An 18,327-nucleotide genomic window follows, 5' to 3' on the forward strand; every position below is an offset into this window, starting at 1 on the left:
CCTTTGTTGTCTCTACTGTAATTTCATAAGATTACACATAATTATTCTAGGGTTAATGGAGAGATGTGGAAACCTTTGGATAAGGTATAAGGGACTTAGACAGTATTCACAAAGTATGCAGCCTTATACTTATTTTGATTCTTTTTTCTTTACTTTTGATACTGTCACACACACTCAAAACAGACTGACTCTTCTTGCCTTGACAGAGGTGAAATGGTAAAATTGACAAGAAGACAGATGACTGACAGGGAATATCCACAGGCTAAATGCTTATTCCTTCACACATCCCATTTCCCAATGCTCACAATAATCATGAGAGATTGTTTATATGATTCCCACTTTGTTGCTGAGACAAGTAAGGTGCAGAGAAGTGAGCCTGTTAAAGGTCAACTTAGTCAATTATATAGAAAGGAACAGAGTGACCCTACAAACCCTACATTACATGATAATTTTTGAACCACTTTGTGGTGGTGATATTTGGATGTTTAAAGATATTTAAAGATAGATATTTGGGAACCATTTGTAGCCCTAACATGTGACTTTCAGACTGAAGAAACATGCAGCCATTCCATCAGGTAGACCAGCAGGATAACTGTCCCAGTGCTTCTTATGTCATGCTCCAATGTCATGCTCCAAAGTGGAGGTGAACCCACTGTCTCTTTACTTTAATGTGTTGACCCCTTTTCATAGTCCAAGCAGGAAGGTAATGAAAAGCACTCAGTTTGGAATCAAGAACTAGATCCTAAATGCTCTACTCCTTATTAAATGGAAGCACACGAGGCATTAAAGATCTCACCTGAAAAATGAATAGAACATTCTCCACCTTGCCTACCCATGGCTCTAGTCAGATGAAATAAAGCAATAAATGAGAACCTGATACCAGCCTGACACTTCAGTAGGTATTGCAAATGTTTCTATCCATACCCTTGATTTTAGCTACTTTTCCACATCATTTTCAGGAATGGGATACTATAAATCTGACTGTTATGGTAGACTTATAAAAGAACAGAAGAACTATCTAACACATGGATAAAACAAAAGTACAGTGAAGGTAAATTACAAGGAAAGACTTCCTGAAAAAAGTGTACAAAGAGAGAGACAGGGAGAGAGAGAGAGAGAGAGAGAGAGAGAGAGAGAGAGAGAGACAGAGACAGAGACAGAGACAGAGAGACAGAGAGAGAGAGACAGAGACAGAGACAGAGACAGAGATAGAGACACAGAGAGAGAGAGAGAGAGAGTCAGAGAGAAACAGAGAGGGACAAAGAGAGACAGGGAGATAGAGAGAGGGACCGAGAGAGACAGAGAGAGGCAGAAAGAGACAGAGAGAGAGAGAGAGAGAGAGAGAGAGAGAGAGAGAGAGAGAGAAAAGAGAGAGAGAGACAGAGAGAGAGAGAGAGAGAGAGAGAGAGAGAGAGAGAGAGAGAGAGAGAGAGAGAAGAGAGACAGAGAGAGGGACAGAGAGAGACAGAGAGGGACAGAGAGAAAGACAGAGAGAGACACAGAGAGACAACAAAAGAGGTAGGGAGACAGAGAGAGATGGTTCAGGAAAGAGTAGCTCTGAGTAATGAGAATCAATTCCATCATCCTTCTAACTTTTTTCAAATCTAATATGAAATGATATGCTTTTCTCCCTTGCCAATAACTCTTAATTCTTCTCTTCTCCTCTCCTCTAAAACCAAGCATAACCATATTATTTTTCTCCACCGAGTGACTTAGGAAACTAGTTTTATATAAAAGATGCAGTTCCCAAAGGATGTAGAAATGGGCAGATTGGAGACAGAGGCAGAGATGAGTGCTGACAGCTGATGGTGGTGCTGGGGTTCTGAGGTACTCCAGGGATGCTCTTTTCTAACTACTGCTGCAGGGCCTCAGCTGTGTCACACCCCCGCCACCTCTCCACCCTCTGTCCCCCCCAGGCGACCTCTCCAACCCAGCATGCCATTCATATCATCCTGAAGGCATGAAGCCTGCCTGCCATCAGGATCTCTTAGTATCATAAGCCATCCAGACCATAAATTCTGCATAGCCTTGTTCTAATGCCCGATCCACAAGGACCATAGCTGGCCTCATACACATTCCTGTAGTGCACAATGTGTCTTGCTTTGTGGTAACTACCACACCATCATAACTCTGCATAGTTTTCTTTTCATTCTTTCCTAGGTTATGATTTTTGTGAGAACAAGAAATTCAATAAATTTACAGGGAATGGTACATTTATTCAACAGATATTTATTGTGCACCTTCTACATGCTACATACTGAGGGCAGGAGGTCTGTGTTATGAATGAATGATTAAAAAGATGGATAAAGAAGGAAAATGAAGTATGGAGTGGGGAGCTGATGCTGATTTTTGTTTGCTGTTGTTTGGTTTGGAGTTTGTTTGCTTGATTTTTAAACCACAACAGAGGAAAGAAAAACCATTGGCAAGATGAGAAAGCCTGTTAGGGTAAAGATCAAATGCAGCTCGTCCTTTAGTCTATTCTCTGTCTCAAGCTCTGTGCCTGACATATTTTAAACAGTTAATAATTTGTGAGAGATACATTACTGGAGGACCAGGGTAATGATGTTGTATACTTTCGGACTAACTGCAGAACCCTGCAGATAAGTGAAAATGTCTCCATTTTTGGCCTTATTTTTTTCTCAATTCTATATTAGACATGATGTAAGTAGGGCAGACTGTGACCCCTATTTTTCAAATAAGAAAGACCATACAAATTCTATAGTTTGTCCTCATGTGAACTGGTCGGTTAATTTAGAGGGAACAGGACACACTATGTTTCTTACCCCAAATACAGTGTTTTTTCACAAGTGCAGGATGTTCGAGTCAAAAAACTGAGCTACATCCATTATCCTTCCAGCCATCAGTCTAAGTGTCTTGTTTCCTAATGGGTTTTTGTTTGTTCATTTGTTGGTAGCTTTGTTTTCTTCTGTTTTGTTTTGTTTTGTTTTGTTTTGTTTTGTTTTGCTTTGCTTTGCTTTGCTTTGCTTTGCTTTGCTTTGCTTTGCTTTGCTTTGCTTTGCTTTAATTTTTCACTTGTGTTGTATGGGGAGTTTCCTGTACCACTCTGAACCAGGGCTTACTCTGTCTGAGTGAAAGAGCCTTAAATGGGACATATGTTTACTGTTCTGAAAGAAGCTATCCCATGTATAAGAAGTGGCTGCCCTCTTAATATGTCTTGCTCTCTCTACAATGGCTATGCCAGTCACTGTGTTTCCTCTACAGTGAGGATACTTGGTGGTCTCTTTTGGCTTCTCCCCAGTGCATTTCCTTATATGTTTGCCACTCTATTACCTCATGAATTTTGTACCTTTTCTTCCATCTGAAGGTCTTTCTGTGTGCCAGATATGGTTTTTATTTATTTATTTATGATTTTAATCTTGCCCATCCTTTGGGCTCCTCTATGAAGACATTAGATCCAAGCAGAAGCCATCTCCTCTTCTCCAAGCTTCTCACTTTTATTTAGAACTATTTATAGCATACCTTTGTTCTCAGTCTCTTGGACTGGGCTCCTGAGGGCAACATATCTCACTGCCAGATCTTAGAAAAGCTTGATTCACTACATGAATCTTTAAAATGAATATACATGTATTTGCGTCTACTACAGAGGTGATTTACAGTCGATACAGAGAAAATGTATCTGCACATGATTAAAATCACCTCTGATCCTACAATTTGAAGAGTACCGTTATTACTATTTTAGTGTATCTCTTCCCAACTCTATATACTTAGGCTCATCTCCAAATAAAATCCTAAGATTGCCTGTTTTCCATATTAGCATCCACTCTCTCACTCTGTGACAACATAATATTTTGAAAGTTAAATTATTTTCCTCTTCATTTGCATTTTCCAGAGTGCCTGCACTTGAGTAAGATGGTGGTGCCATTTCTGTCAAATTTCTCTGTGGGATTCTAGCCATTGCTGAATGTCCTGGGTTGCTATCCTTTCTCCCGAAGACAGTAATAGTTTATTGCAACTTGGGAAGAGTTTATGGAGTCCCTACTTTGAGTTCTGCCAAAATCGCAGCTACAGACTTATATGATTTCAATATACAACAATATATAGTGTATCCAGACCACGAGGATGGGATATGTATATCAATGATTACAAGGGATAGTCAGCATTTTATTATAAAATAGGTTTTGATGAGATGATGATGCTTCACTATAAAGTAAAGATATCTAAATAGGCTTAAGGCTTGTGATAATAAGCTCTGATAGATAAGGTGTGCATGTAAAGTGTACTTCACATATGCTATTTCTGGCCTATGTTTATGCATGACACTGCAGAGGTCAGATGAGGATGAGGATCCCCGGAACTCTAGTTCCAGGAGGTTGGGAGCTGTTCTGTGGATGCTGGGAATTGAACCTAGGTGTACTTAAAGAAAGCAGTGAGAAATCTTAATCACTTAATCTGCCTTGCAGTCACTAAGATACCTTATTCTCTATTTGGAATCTTTAAGATTTCTTCACCAGAAAACACAGCATAAAAAGGTGGTAAAGAGTGGGAGAAAATGAAATCTAGGGGTAAAGTGATAACACAGCAATAAACCATGTAAATAAAAGATGAAAATGGACTGTGAGAAATAAGGCAGCAGAGAAGACAGAAAGATCTAGAAGTAAAAAGCATATAGAGGAAAACAGGACAGGAAGGCAGGGTTGTGGGAGGGAATAACCTGGGAGGGGAGCAGTAAGTGTGGTGTAAAGTGAATAAGTAAAAAGAAAAACCTGAATTAAATTAGATTTTAATATAATATGTAGAGTACATGGAAAATCTACAGAAAATCACAAATGTAAGAGAGAGAGAGAGAGAGAGAGAGAGAGAGAGAGAGAGAGAGAGAGAGAGAGAGAGAGAGAGAGAGAGAGAGAATCAGGAAATATCTGTTGGGAACTCAATGTCAAGAAGGAACTCTTTAAGCTTAGAGACCAAGAACTACTCAGAGAGTAGTGTGGGCACTGTTGAGGATAGACATTGTTTTTTTCCAAGGTGATAGGAAGTCAAGGACTAGCTGGCTAGCCCAGAAAATGGAGCAAGATATACATGTAAGAGCGCAATAAATGCAACTCCATCAGAGATAGGGATTTCAGTGTTAAAGCATCTACTTTATTTGGCACACAGTAAGAAACTGGCAGAGTGAGCTTGTTCAGCAAGCCAGCCCTGTGTCCATTAAAAACAGGTCAAAGAAATTGTAGCAAGACCAAAGCCAGCTCTTGAAATTCCCTGCTGATTGATTTTCCAATTGCAGTTTCCCTTTTTCCTACCCCTGGTCCCTCCATATAAACATTTCATTGAAGTCTTCAAGTCGCATTACAATCAAACTTAAAGCAAAGGGGGACTAAACACATTTGGTCGGGAACCAAGACGATTCCCATAAAGGCAGATTATGCTGACATGATGAATATAAAATGAAACAGCAGATATTAAAGTGGGAGAATTGGTGCACCATGCCTTCCGGTCGTAGTCTAACTCCAGCGTCTGCCTCCTCCCACCCTGAGTAGCTTGGTTTTATATTGGAATCATAAAGAAACACAGGGATTGCCTTTTCACCTTTCTCTGTTCTCCCCTGATGGTCTGCAACTTGTGAAATATTCAACAGCCTCAAATCCCCTCAACAGTCCCACAAAACCAAGCAAAAGGATCAGCCTTCATCAGTAATTCTGGGTAGCCCTCCATCCTGCCTCTGAGGCCACTGATGCCTTTCAGCCTCCTGGAAAAGAAATAAAAATCCCCAAGGCGTGTTATGCTTTTAATTGGCTTGTTCTTCCTAATCTATGGCACTCATTGTATTTTTATTTGATTCCTGAAGGTCATTATGAAAATAAGCAGCTCTTCTGATCTCCAGCCATCCTGGTAACATCTCCCATGTGGCTAACTAACCAGCCTTCTGCTTCTATAGCACCGGCTGACCCTCTAGTTGATTATTTGCAGCAGAAATCTGGAGAGAGCTTCCAATGAGTTTGTAAATGGTGTGGCCTCACTGAGGGGGAAGAAGACATTATATGCAATTGCCTATAAGAACTCACTGCCCAGGCAGACAGAGTTAGAGAAGGTACTGATGTTAACTTCAGCCTACCCTTGCCACTGGCTATTACAGCTTCACAATTGATCATCATGAACCTTCTGAGTAAGCCTAGGAAGTAATTGCAAAACACCACATCCTCTTTCTAATCTCTATAATGGTTAATTAATGCAAGTCTTTATCATTACTCTCATGGGCCATTGCAACTGCTTCTGTTCCAGTTAAGGTCTCATCAGAAGAGAAAAGACATTCAGTAAGGTCATTGAAAATTGGTTCATATGAGACCATTTACAGAGACTTGGACAGGACTATTAAATTACATTTCAAATGTTATTCCCCTGCTCAGTTTCCCCTCCACAAGTCCCCTATTCTCTCCTGCCTCTCCTGCCTCTATAAGGGTGCTCCCCACTTACCTACCCACTCTTGCCTCAGAGGCCTAGCTTTCCCCTGTACTGGATCATCAAGCCTCCACAGGACCAAGGGGCTCCCCTCCCAGTGATGCCAGATAAGGTCATCCTCTGCTACATATCCAGATGGAGCCATGGGTACCCCCTGTGTACTCTGTAGTTGGTGCTTTAGTCCCTGATTCTTTTCCTAATTCACTGATGAGACTGAATGCCTTGAATTCTAATTTTTAAAAAGTGTACTACTTTCTTATGGATATGTATACATATGTATATGCATATATACATATGTAAATATATATTTACTTAAACTCCCTAAATCCAGTAAGTATTTACTAAACATTTATTATATGCCAATCATTTTTTCAAGGTGTTTGAGAAATGGCAAGATGTAAGGCATTAAAAGGTCCCTGCTCTTCTGGATAGACAGATAATAAACACATTTAAATAAATATGTATGATAAATTTCTAATAGTGGCAAGTCCTATCAGGCATTTTTTGGGAAAGCAACATAACAGAGCTTGGATATACTTAGAGAGGAGTCCTTAGGGTTGAGTGCCCAGGCACAGCTTCACAGAGCAGATATTATTTGGACTGGGGTGATACTACTGAGAAGAAACCAATTATTAAGCTCTGAGAGGAGAGTTTGAGTAGGATTGGTCAGAAAATACTTATTCTCTGACAGAGGACTGAGATGGCACACTTAATGGATAGATTAAGGCTCATAGGGGTGTAACTCATTACCAAGGGGGATATAGAAGGGAAGGGATAAGTCTGATCAGGTAGAATCTCAGAGAATGTTTGTGTGTATAGGTCATGCCATGGGACTGGGAAATAGCAGAATGCATAGAACTTGTGTTGCTAACAGACTCAGAGCTCCCTGCAGGCAACTCATTTATCTCCATATTCTGAGTGGTTAAGTAGCCCGGAACTATGTAGGACCATGATGAACTATATTGAATGAATGAATGGATGAATAAGAGAGTGAGCGAATGAATACCAAGGCTGTTTGCTTCCACTAAAGTCATTTTCATTTTACAATCTCCTGCTTCCACTCCTATTGCCCCAACAAGAGTCTCTTTGTAATAGTTTAAGTCCTGAGCTATCCTCTGTGATTCAATATTTACTATGTTTCACACACTGTTATTATCATTTAACGTTTACTGTCTGCTGACTGCACACTCATTGCGTGGCAAACAAAGAGCTCAATCTAGTTTTGTTCATGGGCTAATTTAGTCAAGGAAAAGGAGATGCTGCAAGTGCAATTGGCACTGTCGAAATTGCGTAGACTGGAAAGCCACAGAGTCCAGCTGAGAACAGATGCACCAGTAACCTTAAATGTGTCACTAACCATCTGGAACCCTCTGTTGCCTAGTGGGAACATGTGTGGAAAAACTCTCATGCATGATGGGATTTAAAGGCTCCAGGAGAAAAGAGCTCAGATTCCCATCAGTATCCATGGGCTTATTCTACCTGTTTAACCAGGCTGTATTAGCTGGAACATTCCTACTTTGTTGACATTTTATAGACTTAGACAATTCAGTTCTGGGTGTGCTACAACTACTTCAAGTGCCAACCATCAGTCCCAAGTTCCCTGAATCTCTAGTTCTGAGCTTTGATGCACTTATCAAAATGGATGGGGTGATAAGCAAACCATTTCTTACAATACCTCCATCTTACTGTGGCACATCTGCTGTCACAGAAGATACTGCCAGTGTCCCAAGTCTTGAGACAGGGAAGTGGATTGGTGGGAAAATTGAACACTCTAGGCCTAAAGGGGACAAAGTGCAGAGAAAGATCCAGACATTGTCTTCTGCCTAAGTATAAGAATAAGCCCTCACAGTTTGTTGTTTATGGTTGTAAGAGTGAAAGAACTGTGATTAATTACTGCTATCTCTGCTTCATCTCTGGTTGATCGTTCAAGCAATCCAAGACTGTGTACACTTAGAATAATAATTCATCATTTTCTGGCCACTCTGTCTTTTATTTGGGAAGAGGGATGCCCTGGAGGAATGTTCAGTACTGTGAGATGACTTCTGTTGTAGCTTATGGTTAAGAATAAATGGGAAGCCAAGGGGGAAGAAGGTAGCCAAGTTAAGATGCATTTGTAGGAAGTCAGAAAATTAAAGCATACTACCTCAGTCTAGGTTCCTGGATAAATGTCTGAGGAAGGCTGGAGTGTTGGTTGTCTTTTCAAGGATTCCACAGTATACTGGAACACTGAAGAAAACACCGTGAAGAATATCTCCAGCCTTGTTTCATAACAACTGAAAACTGAAATAGAACTTATCTATATCAATAATTATTATGATGATTATAAATCAATAACCAATTTAAAATTCATAACTAACTTTCCTCTTAGCACTTACTAAGAGCCAGAAATACATTCCCTAAGGACATTTGATTGCTAACCTCAAGAAATTAAAGTCTTTTGAGATCTTAGTATATGAGAAAAGTTCAATAGAATATAGTTAAGCTAATATTATTTACTTACTTATTTAAGGTGACTCTTCAGTATCATCAGATAAAATGAGCACTACAGCTATGACATGAGAAGAGCTGATTATATACGTAAAGGTTTGAATTTGGCCATCACACCATCAGTCCTCCTTTGTGTGTAGAAACATACATAGGATCTTTGAGTATAGTAGAGATGATGTCTCAAGGTCACCTTTGTGACCACAATGGACTAAATTTCTAAGCCTTAGATACTGCTAAGATTTAAAATCTTCTTATGGGCACTACTATGTCTCCCAAAGTAATTCTGATTTGAGAGCAGACCTGGTCATTATCCCAGAAGCCAATCTCCCGACTCCTATATTCATAAAATGCACTCATAGGCTTTGTCCTTTTGAGATGTTTCCAGGAATGCCTTGCTTTTGTAAAAGGCACTAAGATTATAATTTATAATCAACAATCAAATACATTTGAAGCTACTTCCCTCACCCTTGTTATCAAATAAGAAATTATGGTGGTGATATAATATTTAATAGAAGCACAATCCATTCATATGTTAGTTGTAAAAGCATTGATGAACAAATAAAAGTGTGCAGTGTTAGGATCTTCAAATTAGGAGTTTTGATTTCACAAATTACTAGAAAGGCCTAATTATTTCCTTCTTGCTATGTGACATTAATAGAGTTGTGCAATAGGTTTGTGTGTGTGTGTGTGTGTGTGTGTGTGTGTGTGTGTGTGTGTGTAAGAGATAGAGAGACAAGGAGACAGGCAGAGATAGAGAGACAGACACAGACAGAAAGAGGAATGTATACTTAATCAGGTATGTGTGTGGAAGTGCATGTACATATCTACGTGTGTAAGTAGATATGTGAAATCAGTATTGGGTATCATCATCAGATAACGTCCATCTTACATTTTTTAGGGAGAGTTTCATTCTCAATCTGGAGCTCAGGGATATGGCTTTACTAACTGACTAGTAAGCTGTGGGGATCTTACTCTCTCCACTTCCAAGATCTGGAGCATATACTACACCTGAAAATGTTAAGAAGAGTGCTGGGGGAATCCTAACTCATGTACTCATGTATGCATGACAACCACTGAACTGACTGAGCCATGACTCCATTCTCCTTCAATTATTTTTAATCAGTGGAGGTATCTGTGACAAAGCTTTCTTGATTTGGAGTTCATAATAATGCATTGCCCAAAATGAAGTTGTGCTTGAGAATGTTTCATAACGTCAGACTTGTCTAGCCCCTTTCCCAAATTAGAGTTAACTCTAGATCCTCAGCTAAACCATATACTATATAGGTCTTTCCAGGTTTTATCCAAGGACTTCTGATCAGTGTCTGTAAAATTCATACATGAACTTAAGAATGTATTTCTCTTTATTTCTGCTAGCTGTGCAACTTCAGAAAACTGTAATACTTTTATTCTCTGGCTTAGTTTCACTTCACTGTTGGAGAAGAACCACCTTTTCATTCATGAGGTCTTAGAAAAATTGCACTGGACACATGAAGATCAAGTGTTGCCTCTCATCCTGTGTTACTTTAGAAATATGGTGACCATGGTTTCCCATCTATAAATGGAAGGGGTGACTCTGGATCATAGGTGGTATAAAGGAAAACATCTGGACAAAATAATTGGCTTCTGGGTTCATGACTTTATGCAGCAACTTTGCTCCCAGAGCACAAAAGTCTGGCATATATCTTACCCAGAACCTTTGCTCTTCTCTTACAGAGATGTCTGGCACAGCAGCAGACATTTCTTTGGTTCACTGGAGACAGCAGTGGCTGGAGAATGGCACATTGTACTTCCACGTTTCCATGAGCAGCTCTGGGCAACTGGCTCAGGCCACTGCTCCCACACTCCAGGAGCCCTCGGAGATCGTTGAGGAACAGATGCATATCCTCCACATTTCGGTGATGGTGAGTATCTGAACATGGGAAGAAGGTTGAAGACAGAAAGAAATATGGATTAGTCTGCAGATGGAAGGAGAGAACTTTCTTGTAAGAGGACGGAGTGATACTCAGAAGATCAGTTGGATGCTGTGGTGTTACTTGGAGTGTCACAATCACATCTATCATCTGTCAGCTGTGACAAACTAACTGCACATTAGGGGAGAAAATAAAGGCTATTCAACTCTGGCCTTTGGGCTGACATATCTGGGAATAGCTGTTTAACATCTGTCACATGCCTGTCTTACTGGGCTTACGGGTGGGGTCTAGTGTTTCTAAATACAACCGGTCTCTCTAGAAATTACTGAGCCGACAAAATTGGAGTAAAACTAGAAGAGGAAGCACTTTCCCGAGTGCTTTACTCCTCATGACCACTACAAGGTAGAATGAAGACATGAGCTGAATGTAGCCAGTGTAGCCACTTAGGACTGTGTCTCTATTTCTCCCTCATTCTTGTTGTTAAGTACTCAGAGGGGAGAAAAACGAACAAACAAACAAAACAAAACAAAACAAAACAAAAACCCAGAAAACAAAAACTTATCCCATGTGCCATACCGGGCAAGCAATAGAACTCTTCTTGAGTATTCAAGCCAACACTGAGTCCCACAGACACTCTTATCTCTCAATTAGAGACTTTATTGGATATCTCTCATTTGTCTAGAACTGTGCTGTACACATTTATGAAAATTGCCTCATTGTAGCAACCCAAGAATGCATGAAGTGAAGCACATCACCTGCATGTTAGAGATAAAATTAGAAGCATAGAGAAGCAAAGGCATCTTCTAGGTCTGTTGAATGACATAACACTTTGAATCTGTTGCCCCCCCCCCCCAAGAGGCTACTAAAATCAATTGAGCAGTCTTCTATTAATTGATTAATTGTTTATTTTAAAAGGATAGAACTCCTGGAGAGAAAGGGAGGGAGGGAGGGAGGGAGAGAGAGAGAGAGAGAGAGAGAGAGAGAGAGAGAGAGAGAGAGAGAGAGAGAGAGAGAGACACTGTATGTGTGGGACCAGACAATAGCACTTGCTATCTTCTGTCACCGCTCTCTCTCTCCAGTTTTTTGAGGCACTGTGTCTTGCTAAACTTGGAGCTCAGAAATTTGCTAGCCTGGCTGGCTGGTGCCCTCTTGAATTCTTCTATAGTGGGTTCCCAGTTCTGGGACTACAGGTGCATGTTGCCATACCTGGTTTTTTAATGTGGATTCTTGGGAAATAAACTCAAATTTTTCTGTTTGTGAAGCATGCACTCTACCAACTGTACCATACCTTCAGCCAGATTTGCGTTATTGCACTGGAAATAGAAAGCCAAGAAAAGATACATGCAGTATACAGAAAGCATATCAGGTGGTCTTCCGGTGGCATTTGATACTCACAATGCTTCTTATTCTCCTATATTGTACTCTTCAAACCCAATTTGAAGTAATTTAATCTGTTTTACCTCTAGGATGGACTAGTAAGAAAATGAAAATATAAAATGATATACTTAACATAAAAAGAGAATTCGGAGCTCAGAAAAATGAGTGATCTCTCATTTCTTTAGTTAGTTCTTTCTTCCATCAAGAGTCACTATTTAGTGAGATTCTACAGTGGAACGGAACTTTGTTTTAATTTCTCCACAACCAACATTGCAATAGATGTTCTGATTAGGGCTGAGTGAGATCGTGGAATTTTTCTCTTTTTGGAAAAACATACGCATACCCCAACCAGATAGCAATGTTAATTTTGGACCTAACAAGTGCTCTGCACGTGGAAGCACAAATCAAGGCCTTTGTGTTATTCATGGAATGTGTGTGGTAGACTTTTTTTTCATATACATGTATATATTTAGCAAATGATGCAGCCACATGCCAACCCAAGTAGGTGCCTGCAAGCTAATTTGGGGGTGCAAATTTGTAAACACCACTTTAATGTGCTTGCTCAGTTCCCATGGGCTTTGAAGTACCAACCGATGTAGCAAGGGGTGGAGGGTGTAACTGCTCTTCTGTCTTTAATGTTTGAACATGAGCCTCAGCTTCGATTAATATTTATTAAGTGCATCCCGTCTCATGCCATAACATTTACTTGCATATACTTTTTTCCTGTAACCTAGTAACCCATATCAGATTATCTCAATTATAAATGAGTTCTAAATGTACCGTTTCTGTCTCCAGGCCTAGTGTCTATTCCAGTAAACCAGTCTTCCCCAGGATCCCATCCCTTACCTTTTCTCTTTGCTCAGCAAATTCAGTTTGAAAATAATAACTCAGTGTGAACCAGATATCACTTCAATTCCCTGCAGGGTTTGCCTGCAGAAGAGAGAATGAGAAGCTGACAAATTCTATGCATATCACACATACACACACACACACACACACACAACTTGTGGTCCACTAGTTGGGATTTAGATAGATTTCTTACTGTGTCTTTACTTGCCACAAGGACACTTATATCTTGGATACACTGAACCGTCAATGGTGGCTTCTCAAAAATAGTACCAGTTTCTAGGAATATAGGACTCTGGGGCCCTAAAGCCCGTGTGTGACATTTTCTTTCCCTCACTATCTTGTCCAGGTTATGTTGTATCAACTATTTAACTCTTCTGTCCTTTTTGATGTTGTTGTTATTGTGTATGGGGTGCAGGCTGTACTAACATGTGCAACTCCACTAAGCCACTAACTTGAATCTTAAAGGTGCACATCAGAGTTACATAAGGACTTCACTTTTGTTACTGGGAGGCTGTTCCATTGAAAAGGTAGGCCGGGCGTGGTGGCGCACGCCTTTAATCCCAGCACTCGGGAGGCAGAGGTCTACAAAGTGAGTTCCAGGACAGCCAGAGCTATACAGAGAAACCCTGTCTCGAAAAACCAAAAAAAAAAAAAAAAAAAGAAAGAAAAGGTAGAAGTATTTTAAATTTATTATACTCTTTTTTTGTGAGTGGGAAAATTGAGTTCCACATTAGGCTCATCATTGCCTGTAGTCTCCTGAATAGTCAGGGCTTCAAATGCCATGGTCTCTGTCCTTGTTCTCCTGGCTACACAAGTTCAGCAAGAACACAAAGAGAAACATTTGCTTCTGTGACCACAGAGAATGGCTTCCAAGATGACTGGAGACTCTTCTCATTGCAAAGATGAAAAGTCTGAGACTTGGCAAATTTACTTGCTCATGGCTCTTTGGCATGGAGACAGTTCTGGGAACAGGTTTCCCTGAAATTCCAGACTCATATCACATTGGTACTTCATGAGCTGTACCGTTTTATCTTTGGTAAATGTCTGAGATGTTTTGTAAGAGGACCAAAGTCACGCAGTGAAATCTCAATGAAGGATATGAGGAGGCAAGCATCCATAACTGCTGTGTCCTTCCCTCAGCATTAAGGACAGTCCTTTGTTCTCAGCACCTGTAACCTTCAATAATCCATGGCTATGTAGGTGGAGACAAATGCTCTTCAGGCTACTTCTATCCTGAAGTGAGCAGCTCGCTATTTCCCAAGTCATCTACCATTTGATTATCAGTATCCTAAAGGACGTTACAACAAAGAACCTTCCTGCTGAACCCGGGCCAGACCGTGTGGATTGTCATTTCTGTCTCCAACCTAGCCTGAGCTCCTATCGGTCTCAGCCATGTAGGAAGCTTAAATGCCCAGAGGAAAATGGATATGTGGAATTCAGCTGAGCTGACTCTTAATTTAACCTCCCTTCCTTACCCAACCTTCCTTTTTTTTTCTCCCTTTTACCTTGACTGAGTCCTTTAACACTGTTCAGACTAAGTTTTCTTATCTATAAAACCATACCGATTATATCAGTCTCAAAGAGTGAAGAGAATATATAAATAGTGAGGAACATTAGTATGCATGATGCACAGTGAGCCCACAGAGACAGTGGCTATTAATATTACCATTACAGCAGTGTTTGAAGGAATATGAAGACACTGGTCTTGTCTTATTTGTGCTCCTCTATCGCTGTGTGATGTAGAGGAAATTGTCATAACACCTGACATTTCCTTTGAGTATTTACTATATGCTGGTCTGTTTTGCAAATATGTAATCCTTGCCAGATCTTAACATGGGTGCTATCTTAAAAATAAAATAAAATAAAAACAAAAACTGAAAAAAGGACCAAAAAAATCCCTTAAACATTAATAAAATAGCTATCTGTGAGATTTTGAACATGCAAAGGTTAAAAGGTAAAAATGAATACTTTATGATGCCTCATTTCTGTTTCTCACTATATACTGACCGCCATGTATCTTCTTTGTTGTTGGCTCAAATTCTATGGTACCACAAATGACTTCTTACAATTATGCCCTTTTATGTGGATTTCATGAGCAGATTAATAGGGATTATGGCTTAGGAGCCAATTCCAAATTTGAGTGCTATCTCTGTCATTACCTTTATATTTTTAGTCAAATCACCTGCATCACTCATAAAATTGAGTGGTGTTCCCCACGGCTTAAGAGTTTTTTCCTCGGTGCCAACTGAGGTTCCACTCACAAGTGGAATGAATGAAGTGGAATACAATGAAGGGTAATAGTCACAGGCATGGGGAACTTTCTGCTGCCAGGCAGTTTAAAGGCAGCAGTTTCATTATTTTGTTTAATGCAGCAAAGTCTCTAAAAGAAGATGCTGTTGTTTACCCCATTTGCAGTTGAGGAACCTGGTAGTTGGTGAGATTTTGAAGCCTGTTCATGCACATCACCAATAAATACTGAAGCTGAGATTCCAACTACAGTCTGTTCAAATTGCGAGTCTGTGTTTTTGGGCACGATTCTACATGGCGTTGTGCCTGACAGTCAGTAAGTGCTCAAAAAGGAAAAGCTGTTATTAAAATGTTAGCAGTAGTAAGGGTCTATCATGCCTGTTATTTATGGGGTATTCACTTCTGGTGCTCAAAACACTTGATAGAACTTGGAACCTTGTCAGTTTGGTAGAGAGGTACTGTACATGCCAGCAGTTTATCGATATGGAAAAAGAAAGCCAGAAGAAGCTGAGCAATTTGCCTTCAGGTATTGAGTCAGAGCAGACTCTTGGCTTGCATCCTGTGGGTACCCTTTGTATTGTTCATCAGTATTAACTCTCAGTGTCAGTCATTCTCGCAGCTGTTTGACATCTGAGTTTGTAAATGAATAAGAAAACAGTTGTTTTTTAATGACTTCTTGTCTTTTCTTTTAGATTATAATGTAAGCACCTCATTTCTTCTCCCTCTACTCTGCTAAACCCTCCCAGAAACTCCTCCTTGCTCTCTCTCAAATCCATGACCTCTCTTTTCATTAGTTGTTGTTTTATGAATATATGCATCTACAAATATACTGCTAAATATAACCTGCTTGATCTGTATAAAGTTACGTGCACATATGTTCTCAGAGCTGGCCATTTGGTAACCAATTGGTGTGCTCTACCCTGGAAAAGACCTATTTCTCCTACTCATAGCATCCCTTAGGTGCCTGGAGTTCTTTGTGGAAGGTAGCTTATTTAGAATGACGAGTTCACTTGCTCCAGGTGGCCTTAAGGGTGGATGCAAAAATCACCTAGCAAATGTGATCAAAATTTCTTTGCCTGCTCCAGGTGGCCTTAAGATTAGATGCAAAATTACCCAGCAAATGTGATCAGAATATTTTGTTGTTCTTTACATTAAGGTCGGTTTTGTTTGTTTGTTTTTACATTTTTGCTGCCGCTACTGTATTATATTGAGATTTTTAGGATATATTTAGTTTATCTAGTTTTTCAATTATCAATAATTCTTACAGAATTATTTTACAGAAAAATAGTTTCGAGTTTTCTTGCACAGGGTTGGACATTATAACTCCATTCCATACATCCCTTAAACCATGATATCATTTCATTTTGATATACCATGTTTTGTCTTAAAGATTTCCACAGAAGTTCTTAATGAAATGGATTAAGAGTAATATATTTTATCATGGAGTTTTCTTTAAACAAATCTTTAGTCTGTTTTGTGACAAATATTTTTATGAGAGGGATGAAAAGAAATGTATGGTTTGATGTGGAAGAAAAGACGTTTGAAGGCACATTTCTTTTAGAAAGAGCTCCTCATAGGAAATGCTACAGACATGTTCTATTGGACCCCCATGAGGGAAAACTAGGAGACACCAGAATTCATAACTATGGCAGTATAGACTACGTCTCAATATACTGAAGCGTTTAAGCAGTGGAGTGACTCAGCCTGCAGAGCAAACCGGTTTACATGGGTGTATCAGCCAAGGTGGGAAGCCCAACCATTAGTATTCTGAAAGGGATAATAGATAGAATGACTACTGTAGTTCCTTCAAATTCAGATGATCTATGATTCTATGATGTCATAATATATAAGAAATGCTTTGAGGATTATAACATGCCTCATAAATCTAAGAAATTATTATTACCATTCTTAATGGTAGCTTTATTTGAAGGATCTGTGTTATATTGGAATAATGCTTATTAAATCTTTCTGTGAAATATGGCTTTAGACCATTGCTCCAACAAGTACATTCACTCATTCATAACACATCACTAATTCTTCCAGTCACTGATTTTATCAATCATGTGATGATGGATAGGTGTATCTATGCAAAATAACAATGAAAATCTTTTCTGTTAGAAGGAAATACAAATAAATAAAGCAGCTTTTTAAAAAGTATGTGGTGTGTGTGTGTGTCCGTGTCTGTATATGCTTAGTTTCTGTGGGTGTCCATATACAATTGAATACCTCCATGTGAAGCCCAGAGGACAACTTTGATGGCCATCATCAAGAAATCCACAGACAGATTTTGCTGTTTAAAATCCTGGCTTATAATTTAGACTTGGGTAAATACCAGCTACAGAGAGAGACATAGTTATCTCGACATTCCTAGTTATTCATTTGGTCATTTACACAACTGAAATAAAAGTAAAATCAGAGTATCAACTGGCAATTATATCTATGGAAGGATGAATAATATTCGCAAAACTAGAGCTATAAGCACTTATTGGAACACTTAAGCTGGAAGCACCTTACACTTCATAATACACAACCCTTGTAGATTATTCAGTTACTTGTTCTACAGCTATCCTCCCTCCAGTCTCAAGGACTGGCCATTTTATTTCTCATACATGTTAAGTGTGGGCAGCTGTAGGGGCTGTGACTCAGTTCTACATGTCCTGTCATTCTGGAATGTTGGCTGCAGCAGAGCCCCAGGCAGACACATTTGGTTTACATGGCAGAGGGAATCAGCAAGACAGCTGGTAGGGATCTAGGAAAATACAGAAATGTAGCTGATGCTCAGATGTTGCTACTTTCACATTCTGTGGGCCAAAACCCATCCTATGGCCAACTGCAGAGTAAACGGTGCAGGAAGCAGCTCTTCATAGGGGCTATGCGCACAAATCATGACAAACAGCAACAGATTGTAGCCTTCTTTACTTTACCTGTCAGAAAGTGGGTGTTCTTTCTCTAAATAAAAAACTACAGGTGGTCAGTGCCCGCTGAGAGAAGAAAAAAGTCAGTCTTTCTCCTGAAACAATCTCCCATATAGTTTGTTCAATCC

General features: G+C 39.7%; 1 protein-coding gene across 3 annotated transcripts in view; it reads left to right on the forward strand.

Moving 5' to 3' along the window:
• The window catches only part of Astn2 (astrotactin 2), a 1,028,198-nt gene that overhangs the window by 124,815 nt on the left and 885,056 nt on the right, over positions 1-18,327 (forward strand). For all 3 annotated transcript variants that reach the window (XM_021160104.2, XM_029476271.2, XM_021160105.2), the window contains exon 2: positions 10,615-10,802. In XM_021160104.2, the coding sequence (XP_021015763.1) occupies positions 10,615-10,802 (188 nt within the window). The remainder of the gene's footprint in view (positions 1-10,614; positions 10,803-18,327) is intronic.

This window comes from Mus caroli, unplaced genomic scaffold, assembly GCF_978045245.1.
Source record: "Mus caroli unplaced genomic scaffold, Mus_caroli_1 scaffold_6, whole genome shotgun sequence".
In the NCBI taxonomy this organism is placed as follows: Eukaryota; Metazoa; Chordata; class Mammalia; order Rodentia; family Muridae; genus Mus; species Mus caroli.